Genomic DNA, 19,518 nt, shown 5'->3' with positions numbered 1-19,518 from the left:
CAGGGGGTGAGTGCTCTGTCCCCTCCTGTACTCCCGGTTCATGACTGAATGGCCAGGCACGACTCCAACAGCATCATTAAGTTTGCCGATGACACAACAGTGGTAGGCCTGATCACCAACAACGATGAGACAGCCTATAGGGAGGAGGTCAGAGACCTGACCGTGTGGTGCAAGGACAACAACCTCTCCCTCAACGTGGTCAAGAAAAAGGAGATGATTGTGGACTACAGAAAAAGGAAGACCGAGCACGCCCCCATTCTCATCGACAGGGCTGTAGTGGAGCAGGTTGAGAGCTTCAAGTTTCTTTGTTGTCCACATCACCAACAAACTAACATGGTCCAAGCACACCAAGACAGTTGTGAAGAGGGCACGACAAAACCTATTCCCCCTCAGGAGAATGAAATGATTTGGCATGGGTCCTCAGATCCTCAAAAAGGTTTTACAGATGCAACATCGAGAGCATATTGTTGGGTTGCATCACTGCCTGGTACGGCACTACAGAGGGTAGTGGGTACGGCCCAATACTTCCCCAGGGCCAAGCTACCTGCCGTCTAGGACCACTACACCAAGCGGTGTCAGAGGAAGGCCCTAAAAATTGTCAAAAACTCCAGCCACCCTAGTCATACACTGTTCTCACTGTTACTGCACGGCAAGCGGTACCCTATGCGCCAAGTCTAGGTCCAAGAGGCTCCTAAATAGTGCTCTTTAATAATTTGTTATTCTTATCTCTTACTTTTTTGGGGGGGTATTTTCTTAAAACGGCATTGTTGGTTAAGGGCTTGTAAGCATTTCACTTTAATGTCTACACCTGTTTTATTCGGCGCGTGTGACAAATACAATTTGATTTGATGAAACTGGCTCTCATGAAGACTGCCACAGGAAAGGAAGACTCCGAGTTACCTCTGATGCTGTGGATAAGTTCATTAGAGTTAAATGCATCTCAGATTGCAGCCCAAATAAATGCTTCACAGAGTTCATGTAACGGACACATCACAACATAAACTGTTCAGAGGAGACTGTGTGAATCAGGCCTTCATGGTCGAATTGCTGCAAAGAAACCACTACTAATGGACACCAATAAGAAGAAGGCACAGCTGTCCATTTTTTGGTCCTTAAATTAAACTGATATACTTTTTTATTTATCACAATTTTCTTGAACTAGATTAATGCTTCTTACTTTAAAACAAAAAGTGATGCAGTCGGTCTCTCCTTTACTTTTAGCCAAGAGAGACTGGCATGCAAAGTACTGATATTAGCCCTCTGATTACAGTGAAGAACAAGACAATAACCGCTCGAATGGCATGTTTTTAATGTTTCATGCTGAAATAAGTGCATAAATTTGATTTCAGTGTTCCCAGTTGTTTTGAATGCAGCATTTCTGTTGCGAACTAGACCTCTACATCATTACTACTAGCACTACTTTATTTGCCAGATACTCTACATACCCATGTGCTGGATAGGCCAAGCACAAAGAGGGACTTGATTGAACAGCCAATGGAAAGGTAAAAAGCAAGAGAAATAATGAGTGGGAGAGAGCAGCTCAGCTAGCACAGTGGATCTGGGCCGATTCCGACTGAGAGTCGAGGCACTCGGCTGAGAGTCAGACTCGGCCTACATCATGTGGGCCGCTTTAGGCAGTATTACTTATGGCTATGATGTGGGGATTGAGCTCAGGATTCGTGTGAGTTATCTGGCCCAAATGTATTACTTGGGACTCGGGCCGATTGGGGCTCCTCTCTGGCAGATGATTACACGGGTTATTTATTTTTCCATATTTTCTCATTGCTTCTGTGATCAAGAAATACGATTAACATTTAAATTAAATTCTTTAAGAGGCATTTGATAAGCATTAAAAACAAATGTTGACAAAGCCTCCTGAGTGGCGCTGCGGTCTAAGACACTGCATCGCAGTGCAAACTGCGTTGCCACAGATGCTAGTTTGATACCAGTGCCGGTCGCAACTAGGAGACCCATGAGACGACGCGCAATTGACCCAGCGTCGTCCGATTTAGGGGAGGGTTTGGCCAGCCGGGATGTCCTCGTCCCATTGCTCTGTAGCAACTCCTGTGCCTGCGGTCACCAGGTGTACAGTGTTTCCTCCGACATAACCTTTTTTTTGGTGGATGGGTATAATATGTATGCATAAAAAGTATAATCGTAGTATTTAAAATGACTAAATCAGTTAATTTTGTACAGATGTATTTAAATTTGCATCAGGCCACTTCTGGGGGGGGATCAGGTAAGATTCCGGCAAAGTCGGCTGAATTCCGGTATACGGAAATGGCCAAGTGTACATGGGCCAATTCTGGGCAGACATTAATTTTGATTCCCGAGTCCGACACCCGATGCCGGACCAATTCAATCAATCCAGCCCCGTTTATGGGCCGATTCCGCATTGCTAGCTGGGAGGGTTGTACACCAAAGTTAAACATAGTCAAATTCAATACTTAAATTCCAAAATGCTGACATTTAATGATAACATATTACATTACCCTCCCATGGATGAAATACAAAAAATACTAAACCCTTCCCCTGAGTGAAATTGAAAAAAAAAAAAAAAACACGACCCTCCACCATTTTCCTCTGGGTAATAATTGGGTAAATTTCGACCGATCCCTAAGAGGCAATCATACTCATCGTGCACGGTTACATGTACACAATAGTGCGATTACTGTGATGGATAGTCAGGTAGTCATATAATAGCTCGTTTAAAACATGCTTTGCAAGAAGAATGATTTCCCTAATAATCCTGTTTACATGGACACATCTGAAATCACAGTGACCATATTAGTTTTTACTAAGAATATTTGATTCTGTGTTAATTTAAAGTTTGAATGTGAAAACTATTTATAAGATGCATACTTTCAGTTTTTCTGAACTAACTTCACTCGCGCGTACAGTGTTGTGCACATGCGCAGATCAGATACACCGCTGGAACGTCGATTATAAACTGTTTTATTACATGTCCTAATAATTCGAAATATTTCTCAGAAAACAAAGTTTTTTTAATCGGCGCATGCTTACTTCGATTATGACCTTACGTCGATTAAGATGAGCAGAGTAAGGTTTTTACATGACTAATGCCATACTTGGCTTTCTGCCATAATCAGTTTAATATCGAATTATTAGTGTGCATGTAAATGTACACATTGGCTTCTATCTAAAAGGTCTGAGTGCTTTGATAGTGAAATGGTCAATGCATTTGCAAGGACTTTTCCTAACACCACTTATTTGCATCACATGGCATCCATCCTCCATTTAGCTCGTCCCACAAACGAACAATGGTCCACGAAGATGCACGCTTGACTTTGTAGGTTTTAAATCCTTTAATCAACCATTTAAATGTGACAAAAAAAGAACATTTTGGATCAATATGGGAAGACCACTGAGTCAAACTTTACATCATTGACTGTTTTAACGTGTCTAGTCAGTGAAGCGTGAAACATAACATTACAATCCCCTGCTTGCTTCGCTTTATGTACCACGGTTAAGGGGATGAAAATGAATGTAGCCTAGTTATATAAATATGATGCTTTAGGTTGTTATATTGGTTCACATGCGCTAGATTATTGATGGTTTGCTACCTTCACAATACCGGCCCATGTCTAATAATGGATTATAGTTAGCCTATTTCTCTTTCAGTTTTTGTACACCTGTGGAGTTGGTGATAAATGACATGGAGTTGAATTATTTCTGTATATTTTTATTTTACGTTCTACAGTCTGTCTGTATATTTTGTGTGTGTGTGTGGGGGGAATTGTCATTACTTTGTTCTCTCATTTACAAAAATATACAGTCTACATAGTTCAGTAATTGGGACAGCAACTGAAAAATGCATGATCACATGGGCAACTCAATAATCACTCATTACCATCCTAGATCTCTAAACATCAAATAGAACATCAAAACATGATTTTCATTAAAGGTTATTTAATAAATTGAATATATTTCAATTTAGTTTTGGCATTTGTGTGTGTGTGTGTGTGTGTGTGTGTGTGTGTGTGTGTGTGTGTGTGTGTGTGTGTGTGTGTGTGTGTGTGTGTGTGTGTGTGTGTGTGTGTGTGTGTGTGTGTGTGTGTGTGTGTGTGTATGGCAAGAACAATGTCCATTATCAGACCATAATCGAAAAATACTAAAGTCAATCAGAAGGTTGAGGCTTTCAATCAAAGAGCAAACAATGCTTCTACATGGTCCATTCATTCATTTAGGACCCCGCGGAAAATCTCATCGTTTGAACTTGATAAAGGCAAGTGTTTTTTTGTTTGTTTTTTTTGACGTTAACTGAATTTGATTATTTTCAACGGGTCAAGATGGCGGAGGAGAGCAGGTTGCAGCATCGGAATCACTCTCCGCAAAATTGCAAAAACAGCATTTTCGGCGAAGGTATTATTTGTCCTTAGGTAGTAAATGATATGGAAACATGAATACAATTAGGTTGTTTTGTGGGATTGACGATAATATCCCTGTTATTTTCATTCTGAGCTAACGTTGTCATGGACGAGGGAATGCTATCGAGTTCCAGTGTAGAGCATCCCATCCCATTATTCGTTTCCTACTCAACATCACCTTTACATTTTGCGAAGAAAAAAATGAATTAACATTAACGTCTTGATTGTGTCAAACTAAATATGATATCCAAAATGTCTCGGTCAAACAAAGTCAAAGCTAGCTAGCAGTTAATAAGTTAGCGCTACATAATAAGCTGGGTGTTCCTTTTTGTAATGCTAGCTAGCTAATTGATGTTAGCTGGCTGACCATTTTTTTTGTCTTACTTGCTAGTTTTAGTAAATCCAGCTAATCTAATTGTTTTGTTATCTAGCGATCTACCCATTAGCCAACATTGGTACTGTGCAGTATGTGAAGGCATGATCCACCTTATGTCAAAGCTAACGGTACTATTCAGGTGTCAATGCCATTATTAGATAGCTACTACTGTTTGCTATCGTGAGCTTGTAAACGTTGAGACTGCTAACTAGCTAGTATTATTGCCTAGTTTAAAATGAATGATCTGCCTAAGTACAGGATGACACGAGTTGCATAAGTGTTTTGTGTAGCTAGCTAGCTAATTTAGGTGGATAGCTTGTTAACCTGTTAAAGGTTTATTAGAAGGTAAAGGGGCTAAGGACCCTATGCTCTAACGTTAGTCTACTGCAGTTAGTCTACTGTCTTGCCTACTTGGAATTAATTTGGCCAGTTAGACGTTAGTTGGCTGCTATAGTTGCTGGTCTTCTCTCTTACGCAACCTCTCAAGAGGATTAGTTTGCTAATTTGCCTAACCAGTTGACCATCGATGTTGGAATACTGTGCGTACTTGTGATACTTTAGCTTGCCAACTACTGTATCATTAACTGTTTCAATACTGACTGCATACAAACAAGCATTGAAGTAGGCCATTACACTTTCACTGCTTCCACTAAGCCCTAGAGAACAAGTTTGTTTACTTCCAGCAGCTGTTCCTGCTGCTTTGCTGCACAAGTCTAGGGTCTATTCTACATGGTGTTTTTTTCGAACATTGACCTAGCCAGTCATACCATGGGATTGCATGGTTGAATGGAGGAGGAGGGGGGCTCGAGCTCATGTTTTAAAGGGATACTTCCCCATAGTCCGATGAACTCGTGGATACCATTTTTATCTGTGTCCAGTATGAAGAAGTTAGAAGTTTTGTGAGCCAATGCTAACTAGCGTTGGCTAGCAGATACCCATAGACTTCCAGTCATTGTGATAATGTTAGCTAGTAATTGTAATAGCGACTTCCTTCAAACTAACATATATTTATATTTTAAAATATATATGGTATCCAAAAGTTCATCTGACTCTGGGGAAGTAGATTAAGGGCCTCATTGCCAAAATCCTGAAGTATCCCTTTAAATTGTTTCTGCTAATTTGGACTTAATTTGGACATCTTGAAATGAGCCAAGGTCAGAGGTGTAGGAATTAAAACTTCATGGAAGTGTTAGGAATATAAATGTTCCTTTACAAGGAGAGAACTGTCTGACCATCCATCCAAGCATGAGAGATTAAGAGGATGGCAATAGCAAAGCTATTATTGGGATCTTTTGCCTCTGTCTAAGAAGTAGGCTAAGCCTTGTCCGAGGCTTGCGCTAGGATGGACCATAAGGGCAGGAGCCCATTTCCTGTTTCTATAGGCAACTTGAGGCTCCAGTCTTCTGTCTGGCTGTCCAATAAAAATTTTCCCTATCCAATTTTTCTCCCCATTTCCACCTTTAAAACCTAGGCCAAGCTTTTGCACCTATTGGCTAACATTTTATGAGCTAGCTAGCTTAGTTGGCGTAGGCATTTAGCCTAGCTTACTCTCTCAACCAACATACCTCCCCTGCAGTAATGACAGAGTATGCTTTAATTTGTGTGCTTAGACTGTCTACTGACTAGCAATAAATTGTACTTGACTGAGGTGAGTTCCAGGTGTGCGAGTTGCATCACTGCAAGGCACAGACTCTTAAAAAGGGAGTCCCATCATCATTCTAACATGGCATGTATCTCTGACACAGCTGTCTCTGTGGACAACTGCTGACAGAAGAGATATCTGGCTCTAGGATGGCTTGCTTTCTCTCTCTTTCTCTGAGGACTTGAGCCTTAGGACCATGCTTCAGGACTACCTTGCCTGATGACTCCTTGCTGTCCCCAGTCCACCTGGTCATGCTACTGCTCCAGTTTCAACTGTTCTGCCTGCGGCTATGTAACCCTTTTTGGCCCTCAAATCATCATGGTCATCTAATAATCCCCAGTTTACAATTGGCTCATTAATCCCCCTCTCCCCTGTAACTATTCCCCAGGTCGTTGCTGCAAATGAGAACATGTTCTCAGTCAACTTACCCTGACCTGTTGACTTGACGTGACGTGCTACCTTGTCCTGGACTTGCTGTTTTGGACTCTCTCTCTACCGCCCCAGCTCTCTCTAACACTGAATGATCAGCTATGAAAATCCAACTGACATTTATTCCTAAGGTGCAGACCTGTTGCACAACCTGTGATTATTCTCTGACCCTGCTGGTCATCTATGAACGTTTGAACATCTTGGCCTTGTTCTGTTATATTCTCCACCCGGCACAGCCAGAAGAGGACTGGCCACTCCTCAGAGAGCCTGGTTCCTCTCTAGGTTTCTTCCTATGTAACGGCCTTTTTAGGGTGTTTTAACTAGCCACCGTGCTTTTACATCTGCATTGCTTGCTGTTTGGGGTTTTAGGCTGGGTTTCTGTACAGTGCTTTGTGACATCGGCTGATGAAAAAGGGCTCTATAAATGCATTGTATTGACTAGGATCAGCTTCCCCTCTCATAATCCTAACCTTAACCATTAGTAGGGAAAATAGAAAACTGAACGAGAGCAATGTCTGCAACTTTGGCCTACACTGGTATCTTTGCATGCATCTGAACAGAGTGCTTAAGTGAGCCAGAGAACATTGGCCTAAGTGAACAACATTTCAGGGCCTAGGTTAGCTCCATTTGACCTATGGTTTCGTTTGGATTAACAGATTAACGTCCCTACCCCATTGACGTTTAACTTTTAAAGTGGGTAAGATTAGTGTTTAGGGTAGGGATGTCCCAATAATACGTCATAGCTAACATACTAAGAATGGTTGATTCCTCTAGACTGTTGGCAGGGAGTCATGCCAGCACATCTGAAGTGCCATTGAACTCTAGCCTAGATCGTTTTTTCTTTCTCTCTGATGTTGAGATGTAATACGGGTTAAAGGTCTCATCTTGCCCAATATCTTGCTTCATGTTTATGGTATTTGATTATGGATTTCTCAGATTTGTGGAGACGACGGCTGTTCAGTAGTTGCGCAGCACCCTAGAGTTTACTGCCACCACTGTATCCCTCCTGTACTTTTTCTCCTCACCTTGACAACTCTCTCTGGTGTTGATGCATTTTGATTGATGCCCTTTGGATAAAGGGCTTGAGGCACACTTCCAAAGCTCACAAAACCAGTCCCGCTCTACACTAGATTTGTCACGATTCACTGATTCAAATGTTTACGCTAAGACATTTGGATCGGTCCCAAAACCGATCCAAATGTAGCATGCATTTGTCAGAAAATCGATTTTTGAATGTTATAATTCACCGATTCACTTTCTATTGCTCATTACTTTTCTACCTTCCGAAAAGTCCTCCCCGTTTTGTGATAACTGATCGATCCTCTCCTTCAGTATCGCACTAAGCATGTAACTGTGCTGACAGTCATTGATCTAAAAGTAATTTTGCATGCCAAACAACCCCAGGGATGATCAGTAGCCTAGTCAAGCTGTGCCCAGTTTTGCACGCTGACCAACGTACAGTAGTTGGCCGGTTCCTGATCTTGCACATCTTCAGCATTTAATGCTAAAATGGCTTGCACAATATTTGGCTTTATTAGTGACAACCTATGTAAATTATCTATGCTCTGTTGAACATTGTGTAGTAAGCTACCGTAGACACAACTCTCATCTGGCTATAGGCTACCTGCTGAACAGGGCTTAATTTAATTTTGATTGTTCAGGTTCACCATCAGCAATAGTTTTGGTAGTTTTGCATTAAGCAATCTGTGTATATAGTCATTTTTAGATATACAGGGTAACGTTGACCTTTTTTCATAACTTAGACAGCAATCACTTTGCGAGGCACTCTGCATGGCCAAAGCAGCAGGGCGAGAAAGTAAGCTCACTAAACTTCCAAACGGTCAAAACAATTTGGTTTTGAGAGGGGGTGAAATCCAAGTTGCGCTATATATTCGTTGGCTATGTCATAGCTTTTTTTGTAAATGATAAATATTCATACACTACTAGCTCAAACACTTAATCTGCAAAAATGAGAAGTTAATTAGTGGGTGATTTCAGAACCAAAATGGAGCAACAAAAAAACAGACTAAATTGCTCCCCCTAATCTGACAGTGGTAGTGTGGTGGTAGATGCCTAATCTCCTTTTATGGCTCAGATCAGGTGCCTAGATGGTTCATACGCTATAATCATACATAATTCACAATACACACATACACCATAGACCTACATAATTTATACACACAGATTCAGCTCATGAGCTGCACCAGCAGCCAATTAAATAATAACAAAAATACATTTGAATGGAAAATGAATGTTTACGCAACGTGTTAGTGCATCGACTAGGTTTTTCTCTAATCGCACCGAATCATTTCAAATTAAAACGTCTCGTTCCTGTATCAGAGCCCATGTATCTAGATGCATATCAAATCGTCTTGAAGGGGAATAATGCACGTCCCTAATCTACACCGGCCAATAGAACACCTGGACTTCTCCAAATCCCCCTTAACCCTTTACACTCGTACCCGCATAGGGGTTGAAAATGACATATTTGGAGACTGACTGCGATTTGACTGACTGCCGATCTGAACTTGAGCACCCCATGAGACAAGTTGTTCCCATCCCTCCCACTAATTTGGCCGACTTTTGCAAATGTTTTGTTGTCTGAGGGAAATTCTGTAAAATTAAGAGAACTGTATTTTGAAAGATTAGGCTATAATACTACATGCCACTGATGTCATTTCGACCAAACACCCGAGAGTCCAAATGTGCACTTCACATTTCCGTATCATGAAACTTGTCATATACAGTGTCAGTGTTTATGATCGCTATGTTTGATGTACAGTTACATGATGACATGGCGTCATACCCTGGGTGGTTCTGAACAGTGAGCTTGTTTTTCACTTTGTCTATTGTAAGGAACATTTGCCACAGAACACATCTGAATGATAGGGCTGGGAATTGCCAGGGACCTCACGATATCATCGTGATACTTTTGTGCCAATACGATATGTTTTGAGATTCTATACAGTGATTTTTTTATTGCAAAGTACTAAACAGGCTATTGATCACGATATGTCTGCTGCAGAGGGACTAGGGAACCATGAGAAAATCAGTCATGGAAATAAGTGTTGGAAACCAATTGGTTCTCTATTTAAAAAGATGGCAATAAGCTATCAAGGAAGTATACTGGTGTTTTGGTGAAGATACAGCCAACTAGTGCAAAAAAAATACATCATATCGTTTTGATAATATTGCAGTATGTTCAAATAATGTAACTCTATAGCTATTTTTTTCTTGCCCTTTTCACTACTGAATGCGCGCATGACTCCTTTCTATGTGCACTGAAATGACGATCGGTTTCTCTGAACTGCCCCGTGAAAGCCTAAAACTAAGATTGTATTTTAGAACTTGGCAATAGAACAAGCTTTCAAATTATGCCCACCTGACCCAAATTGCGATATTTATAATGAGATGTTTTTTGGGTTGCGTAAATGGTAATTGTGTGAGGGTGGGGCTGCAGGCGTTGTTCCGAACAAAACCAATGTGCTTGCTGTAGTTCCTCAACGGCACCGCTAGGAGAGCTCAAAAAAGCACCTTCTAGTTGACTCTTCTTTTGTCACCCATCTTGGCTGGTCCCCTGACGTTTGCCATGATGACACGTTGGTATATGAGTAAAGCGCTCTAAATAATGCAGAAAGTCGTCCTCAGCCATGAGAACTCGCTCTCATCTTGTACTTAGTCAAATCGTTCATCGCTCGCTCCTCCCAGCAGCATTGACCTTCAGCTGCTAATTTGGCCAACGGTGCTTTTATCCTCATAGGTGGTTTGTTCTACTGTTAGAACCAATGGGTTCACCAGTTTTATGAAACCGTGTCGAATCCCATCTCAAATCTCCTTCCCTCTGCTAACCCTTTTCAGTCCATCTTCCAAATCCCTTTATAATCTGAAAGCCATATTGCCCAGCCAGCTATGGCATAGGCCTAAACCCATTCAGTCCTTTCAGATCTCTGAAGGTGGAGTAGACTGCGACGGAGGCTAGTGAGTAGGCTTTCAAGTTTGGAATGCAGCCTAGCCAGATGGAGTCATTGTGATTGGTCATCCTCTGGCTGCAGAGTACAGGGGTTCCTTCTTTTAAAAGTTGCGAGCTCACACCACGGGACTTAGAGGTACCCAGCATCACTGCTTCATTTCTCCAGACCACCGCAAGGGGGAGTTGGAGCACTCATTATGCTTTTGGGTCCCAAGGTTTTTATATATCCAATCATATTGAGTGGTTCCAATGACAAATTTGATGCGAGCCACCCTTCCATGGTGACTTTCTTTAGCAAAGATGGCTGACAAAACATTACGGAGGAAGCAAATGTAAGTAATTATAACGTCATAACGAGTCAAGCAAAAAATGTACAATTGAGAGGAATGTTAGTTAATGTAGAGACAAACGATTGTGCATATATTTTGTCATAAAGTTAATTTACAAAAGTCGCTATTTGGCAAGTTTCAGCCATATCCAATACCGGGAGTATCAAACTCCATTCTTTGAATGATGCTGTGTCTGCATGTATGTATTACAATTATACACTTCAACCATGTTTACTGCACCTGGGACATCAATGATTACACATTGTAACTATGCAATAGACTAGAAACATGATTTAAGTAAAGGCTGATTTGTAATTCATATATACAGAATAAAAAACAGTACATCCTGCCAGCACGCCCACAAACAAGCCACTCAGGCGAAGAAGGACACATGGAAGAGGACGATGAATGAGATGGGAGTAACAATCCAGGATATTTGCCTGAGATGACATAATGTAATGAAATAAGCAGGGACCAGGTTTCGAACCCTCAACATTCTAGCCCGAAGCCCAGTATGCTATCAACTGTGCCCAAATGTACTAATTGATGTTGGGGCCGATTGTTGCAAAAAAATACTATCAATTGGAATCTTTAACATGTGGAAAAGTATTCGTTTTTCACAAGCATAGCAGGATGGGCCATTAGCTGAACAGTATATTGCATAGTTACAATGTGTAATCATTGATGTCCCAGGCGCAGTAAACACTATTCAACCTTTACTAAAAAATTGTCTAATAGCCAAGCCAGGTGTGAACCCCCAACTTGTAATGCATAGCGTTGATTGCCTGCATTGACAACAAGCTCAGTCCGATGATGCTGTGGAACACCGCCCCAGACCATGAGGGACCGTCCACCTCCAAATCGATCCCGCTCCAGAGGACAGGCCTCGGTGTAACCCTCATTCCTTCGACGATAAACGCGAATCTGACCATCACCCCTGATGAGAGAAATCCACAACTCGTCAGTGGAGAGCACTTTTTGCCAGTCCTGTCTGGTCCAGCGATGGTGAGGACCTGCCTTAGAACAGGCCTACAAGCCCCCAGTCCAGTCTCTCTCAGCCTGTTGCGGACAGTCTGCGCACTGATGAAAGGATTGTGCATTCCTGGTGTATCTCAGGCAGGTGTGATGTTCGGGCGTATCGATCCTTTGCAGGTGTTACACGTGGTCTGCCACTGCGAGGACGATCAGCTGTCCGACCTGTCTCCATGTAGCTCTGTCTTAGGTGTCTCACAGTACAGACATGGCAATTTATTGCCCTGGCCACATCTGCAGTCCTCATGCTTCCTTGCAGCATGACTGAGGCACATTCACGCAGATGAGCAGGGACCCTGGGCATCTTTCTTGCGGTAATTTTCAGAGTCAGTAGAAAGGCCTCTTTTGTGTCTTAAGTTTTCATAACTGTGACCTTAATTGCCTACTGTCTGTAAGCTGTTTATCTTAACAACTGTTCCACAGGTGCATGTTCATTAATTGTTTATGGTTCATTGAACAAGCATTGGAAACGGTGTTTAAACCCTTTACAAAGAAGATCTGTGAAGTTATTTGGATTTTTATGAATTATCTTTGAAAGACAGGGTCCTGAAAAGGGGACGTTTCTTTTTTTTGCTGGGTTTATATATTTTGGTTATTGCTCCCGAGTGGCGCAGCCGTCTAAGGCACTGCATCTCGATGCAAGAGGCTTTACCACAGTCCCTGGTTTGAATTCAGGCTGTATCACATCCGTCCGTGATTGGGAGTGCCATAGGGCGGTGAATAATTGGCCCAGTGTCTTCCGGGTTTGACCACGGTAAGCCATCATCGTAAATAAGAATTTGTTCTTACCTGACTTGCCTAGTTAAAGGTTCAATTTAAAAACAACTGGCTGCGGCAATCAATAAGTGAAGAACAGTGCCTGGTGCTTAAAACCTATCTAACTTGTTATGCAAGTGTTGCACACCAACAGATGGAGATCCTACACCAGTCGAGCAATTCATTTCAACAATCTTCATTTTAATTTGACTTTACAATCAACAAAAGGGCTTAATTGGAGTCTATTTCCTCGGAGCCTAGACCTATATAAAATAAGTTAAGTCTCAGCCTACCACAGACAGTTAACAGCCTCATAGAAGTATGATTTGTTTTTATTTGGCCAACTTACAATTGCAACTGGTCAAATGTAGCATCCTACATAAAAACAATTTAAAGAATCTGCTCGTTCGAACTAAAACAATGTAACTAATTCATGAAAGTGCACATTTGTAAATCCCAAACTCTAACCGTAATTGGAAAGGTAGATACAAATTGTGACATTGTGGTTACAATAATGTAGCCCATCATGCAAATGTTTCCTATTATCAGGACAATAGACTTTTTATAGCCCTGCTACTGTTGTGAAAATCCCTCAATTTGAAATGTATTCCATGCTTAAGTACTCTAAAGGGTTACATTTCTAACTCAAGACATTTCTTAAACGTCTTTATGCTTTCGTTAATCTATCTTTTTTTCCTGTGGCAAATTTTGATCAAATTAATCAAAAGCCACGGTTGATTCGTCTGTGACGATGACGCTATTGAATGTCTCGCCAGCTTTGATCCATGCCTGGGCTTGCAGGACACAAAGTTCTTTGTTTGTCAGACGAGTCATTGACTCACTCGTGTTGAAAAGGGCGAGGAATGAGATGGAGTTTAAATAAATCATTATGGTGTAAAATTATAAGCTGATGCTAGTGTGACAGTATAGACTTTACGTCCGTCCCCTCACCCCGACCTGGGAAGCTCTGCACACGTCAACAGTCACCCTCGAAGCATCGTTACCCATCGCTCCACAAAAGCCGCGGCTTTTGCAGAGCAAGGGGAACCACTACTTCAAGGTTTCAGAGCAAGTGACGTCACCGATTGACATGCCACTAGCGCGCCCCACCGCTAACTAGCTAGCCATTTCACATTGGCTACACTAGTTCACCAGTTGTGCCTGGTGAGCAGTTGGTCAAGTTCTGTTGTCAGAAGAAGAATGGAAATGTCAGGGTGAACAGAAGACCTGACGAACCCGCCACGTATGTTAACTCTGCCTGTCGGAGTTGTAGTTCCAGAGCTCACAGTTGTGCCTGGCATGGATTGTGACTCTAGGGCCGCCCGGACCTTTATGCTGTTCTGTTATTCCAAGGATGTGATTCCAAAGAGAACACGAGTGGGCACAGAATACATAGCCTTCCCGCTGTGGACGTCTATTTCAGCACCGTTTCGCGCTGCTCTGAGACGAGCATGGAGAAACGAATGTTCAAATATAATATTAATATATAATATTCTTAAGATATGTGTTGACTGAATTTAAGCAAGTGATATCTGCTAAATAATCAAGTTAGGTTTCTCCAGAAATAAATCATTCTAAATGACAAACTGGCTTTATTTACAAATTAATGAGTGTCTCATCCCATGTTCAAGAATGGCCCTTTTCTCGCTCACTCCAGGTTAACTGAAAACGAAATCTCCAATATCGTTACTTTTTAAACAAAGCGATTATTATTAATTCATTTAGAATTATATAAAAGCCCCTTAGATGTTCTCAGATATTCTCTCAGATCCTAACGGAAAATGCCCTTTAGATGTTAAGTCCTCCAATCCTTTAAATGTAACTATTGTAATCATTGAAAATAATATTTTTAGATATACTGTTAAATGGTGTAGGTCTTATTTAAAGAGCATATTGAAGTTAGAAGCAAAAGTCTACAAATATTTTAGCATGTTTTGTGCTCCTCTGAGACAAGCATGGGGACTGGTCTTGATAAATCAATAAGATTTTTATTTTCACTTAATCTCTGTTTTGGGTATTGTTTAGACAAGAATTAGAAAATGAGGGTGCAGAAATGTTATGTTCTTAGTGTAACCTTTTTTATTTAGCTAGGGAAGTCTGTTAAGAAAAAATTCTTATTTACAAGGGCAGCCTACTCCTCCGTCCTGTTGTACAGCGCCATATTTTCCATTCCCATCCTAACGAAAACCCTGATGGTTTTGTTTTTCTTTGACTAGAAACATCATAATGTTAAGCCAAATTTCTTCAAATCAATCCCATATACGACGTGATTACAAAAGGTTTTAAATTCTCTGGTAATGCCGATACGGAAGACTATCAAATGCTTCTCAAAGATGCCCTCTGGTGGTCAAACTAGCAATGACATGCATTCACAGAAAAAATGGCTGACGAATAGATAACATGCTGCAGCAGCCCGCAAGTTGTGCCGCAGTATGACACAACTTAAAGGAGGAACCACTGTACCTTTGTTTTAAAGGATACTATAGTTCCAAGATTTGGCCTAGTTCCAGTAATCCAAGATTTAGGTTTAACATGGCTACATAATATTTTAACATTGTTGAGTGGAAAAAGATGGCGTAATGGATTAATATGCCCTGAAAATGAAGTTAAAGTAACACAGTTGAATTTATATTGTCGGTTAACTAGTAGGCACATGCAGGTATCTGTGTGCAATATCCACTTTATCTAACCAGTAACCACTTTCAGGTTTGAAAATGTTTAACAAACTCTGATTTGAGGATGGACATTCTCTATGAATTGAGGATCTTCCCTTTAACGATTCTACACATCTCTACCAGGTGAGCATGGGGTGGAGAGTGTGCCTCATAAGATGAGCCCTGAGGAAGAGGAGGGCCTGTTGTCGGAGGAAGATGAGGAAGAGGCCTTGTCGGCCAGGCCGGTCCAGATCGTTGTGGCTCACGAGGACGACCACGCCTTTGAGCTCGACGAGGCGGCGCTGGAGCGCATCCTGCTGCAGGAGCATGTGCGCGATCTCAACGTGGTGGTGGTGTCGGTGGCCGGTGCCTTCCGCAAGGGCAAGTCCTTCCTGCTGGACTTCATGCTGCGCTTCATGTACAACCAGGTGAGGTTATACACTGGCTTTCCTTGTACAGGCTACATGAGGGGCCTAAAATTAACTTTTTGGTCCACCAGTCACTGTGGCAGGTAAATCTACCAGCCAGATTTTGTTTGACCAGCCAAAATGTTTTTTTCTTTGAAATGACACAACCCATTAAAATGGCTGCGCGTGCTTTGTAATGTTACTAAAACATATGTATTACTAGTAAGAAGTAATGTGGTATATTTCATATGTTTGTGACCCTGCGTTTTTTAAAACCAAAAATATCAGATGAGACAAATGTTCACAGGTTACCTTGGTAATGTGACTTTCTGCCTGTGAGACTGAGTCTGACTAGTAGCTTGTCTTCTCTTTCCTAGCAGTTGAAATTCAAACATTTGAAAAACAACCTACCTAACAATGTAAATAGCCAAGAAACACAAGGACATAGTCTCACTTCAGTAGACTTTCGTTTCAAGTCAATTAGACCTTCTTTTATGCCTGTGCCAGCACTCGCACTGGAGCCCTGACCACCCGCCAACGTGACTGGTGAAATTGACATCTTACTGTCAAAGTCTAGATGCGGGTGTTTATTTTAGGCCCTGTGTACAACAAGGTGACACTAGATGAAAGCTTGTCATACTATACATGTAAAGCTACACTGTGGTGGAATATTCTAATCGAGTGTCATTTCTTCAAACAATCATCTATATTTAATATGGATTAATTATTGCAATAATAGCCGGCTGCGACCGGGGGGGTCCGTGGGGCGACGCACAATTGGCCTAGCATCGTCCGGGTTAGGGAGGGTTTGGCTGGTAGGATATCCTTGTCTCATCACGCACTAGCGACTCCTGTGGCGGGCTGGGCGCAGTGCACGCTAACCAGGTCGCCAGGTGCACGGTGTTTCCTCCGACACATTGGTGCGGCTGGCTTCCGGGTTGGATGCGCGCTGTGTTAAGAAGCAGTGTGGCTTGGTTGGGTTGTGTTTCGGAGGACGCAAGGCTTTCGACCTTCGTCTCTCCCATGCCCGTTCAGGAGTTGTAGCGACGAGACAAGACAGTAACTACTAACAATTGGATACCACGAAATTGGGGCTAAAAGGGGGTAAAATAAAAATGTTTAAAAAACAGACACTAACAGGATAGAAATGATTTCTTATTTAAGTATTAATTGCTAACTATTAATATCAAACAAATCAGGTAAATATGTAATTTCTCAACACACCGGCCTATATGTATAAGCAGGACTGTTATACATGTGACCTAGAACCAGGAGAGGATACACACAGGCTTATGTAGTATATTTACATAGGCATACATCGTTACATGTAGAATAAGTTGTAGAATTAGTCCTTATTAAGGATTCCAGCTACTCTTCCTGGGGACCAGCAACATTAACCTCTTAGTATGGAAATCCCGTTAACAGCCCTACTTCATTTCTCAAAAGAGAAACAGAACCATTTCTAGACTGTTGACATCTAGTGGAAGCCATAGGAACTGCAGTCTGGGCCCTAATAAATCAGGAATCCCATAGAAAAACATTGGAAAACAGTGACCTCAATTTTTTTTCCCCTGGCTGGATTGTGCTCTACAACCAGTTCTGTTATACTCACAGACATTATTCTAACAGTTTTAGAAACGTCATAGCGTTTTCTATCCAATACTACCAATTATATGCATATCCTAGCTTTTGGGCCTGAGTAGCAGGCAGTTTACCTTGGGTACGCTTTTCATCTGGAGGTGAAAATACTGCCCCCTATCCGGGATCAAATTCGACAACATCTGATGAAATCGGGAGTGCGCCAAATTCAAAATACAAAATCGAAATATTAAACATTCATAAAAATACAAGTGTCTTAAATCGTTTAAAAGCTTCATTTCTTGTTAATCCCGCTGCTTTGTCAGTTATCAAAAAGGCTTTACGGCAAAATCATACCATGCGATTATCTGCCAATAGCGCGCCTCGTACAAAAGCATTAAACATTTTCCAAACAAGCAGAGGCGTCAGAAATAGCGATAAAATAAATCACTTACCTTTGAAGATCTTCCTCTGTTTGCAATCCCAAGGGTCCCAGCTACACATCAAATGGTCGTTTTGTTCGATAAAGTCCTTCTTTATATCCCAAAAATGTCGGTTTAGTTGGCGCACTTGATTCAGTACAATGGAATCCCAAAAGTTACCAATAAACTTTGTCCAAACAAGTCGAACAACGTTTCTGATCAATCCTCCGGTACCCTAATATGTAAATAAACAATACTATTTTCCGTCTTAAATTTTATGTTCATTACCGGAGATAAATAACGAAGTGCGCGCTCTCATCCACGCGCGACACAACTACAGTCAAAATGGGAGCCACCTAGACTAACAACAAATTCTAGCTCATTTTTTATTTAAACAGCCTGGAAATCTTTCTAAAGACTGACATCTAGTAGTAGCCCTAGGAACTGCAATCTGATTCTCCCAATAACAAGGATTTGAATGGGCAGACACCTAAAAAAAAAAAAAAAAAAAAAAAAAAAAAAATTTCCGGATGGATTCTCCTTGGGTTTTCGCCTGCCATATCAGTTCTGTTATAATCACAGACTGCTTCTGGGCCTGAGTAACAGGCAGTTTACTTTGGGTATGTCAGTCATCCGAATTTCCGAATACTGCCCCCGGCCCTCAAGAAGTTAAGGCAAATACAATTTAAAACACTTCACAACACATTAAGTGGCCACATGCGTGTTTGTGTGCAGCCTATACTGACCACACACCTGCTCTGACCCACCAGGTATGGAAATACACAGGTTAGAATGCAAACACAGTGGCCCTCAACCTGCCAGTCTGGAACATACTAGAATATGATGCAGGGTTCAACATTAACTCTCGCCTGTTTTTTGTTGTTGATATTAAACTCATGCTTTTGTAGATAGATGCCAGTAGATTTCCAAGTAGAAATTTACTTGACCAGTAGACTTCTGGCCTACTTGCCCCGACCGGAGAAAACCCATTTTCAAACCCTTGTGAGAACGGGAGCACAGCTCATGTCACATGTCTGGTGAACTTTGTGAGTGAGTGCTTTATGACCTGTGGTGTTTCGCCGCATTGAAGAGCTATTTTCTGCAGATGCGCTGTGAAATGATCCAGTATCACTTATTGAAAATATTGCCTGGTGCTTTGGGCTACCTGGCGGTGCTTTGGAACATCTGCTAACATGAAGTGTCCTTTGAAATTCAGTACACTTTTGGCCCTGCTAGAACATTTTTACATGGACTTCAAACAGCTCATTAGATGAAATCACACAACCAACCAGAGATACTTATCTTGAGTTTGAAAAATATGAGGACAATGTTTTCCATCAGTGAAACTAAGAGCTGTGAGGAATTAATTCACTCCATTCATTGGATGCTTAGGGAGTAAACTTATCAGGATTTCTGCCACAACTTGCTAAACCTGTTTGCTGTTCATAACTTGTTTAGGGGGGGTGACCGTAAATCCATTTGAGCTGTGCTTAAAGCTTTTTGGGCAGCACAATGCTTGGGACTGTGGCCCGCTT

General features: G+C 41.6%; 1 protein-coding gene across 3 annotated transcripts in view; it reads left to right on the top strand.

Moving 5' to 3' along the window:
• The first annotated feature begins 4,083 nt into the window (after positions 1-4,083).
• Positions 4,084-19,518, top strand: part of LOC112266110 (atlastin-2) — a 28,363-nt gene continuing 12,928 nt past the window's right edge. For 2 of the 3 annotated variants that reach the window (XM_024443593.2, XM_024443588.2), the window contains exons 1-2: positions 4,261-4,383; positions 15,721-16,004. In XM_024443593.2, coding sequence (XP_024299361.1) covers positions 4,311-4,383; positions 15,721-16,004 — 357 coding nt within the window. In that variant the 5' untranslated portion in view covers positions 4,261-4,310. The other variant, XM_042301632.1, reaches the window with a different exon arrangement.

Source organism: Oncorhynchus tshawytscha, linkage group LG02, assembly GCF_018296145.1.
Source record: "Oncorhynchus tshawytscha isolate Ot180627B linkage group LG02, Otsh_v2.0, whole genome shotgun sequence".
Lineage (NCBI taxonomy): Eukaryota > Metazoa > Chordata > Actinopteri > Salmoniformes > Salmonidae > Oncorhynchus > Oncorhynchus tshawytscha.
Note: the sequence above shows the minus strand (reverse complement) of the source record. Positions and strands in the feature narration are given on the sequence as shown.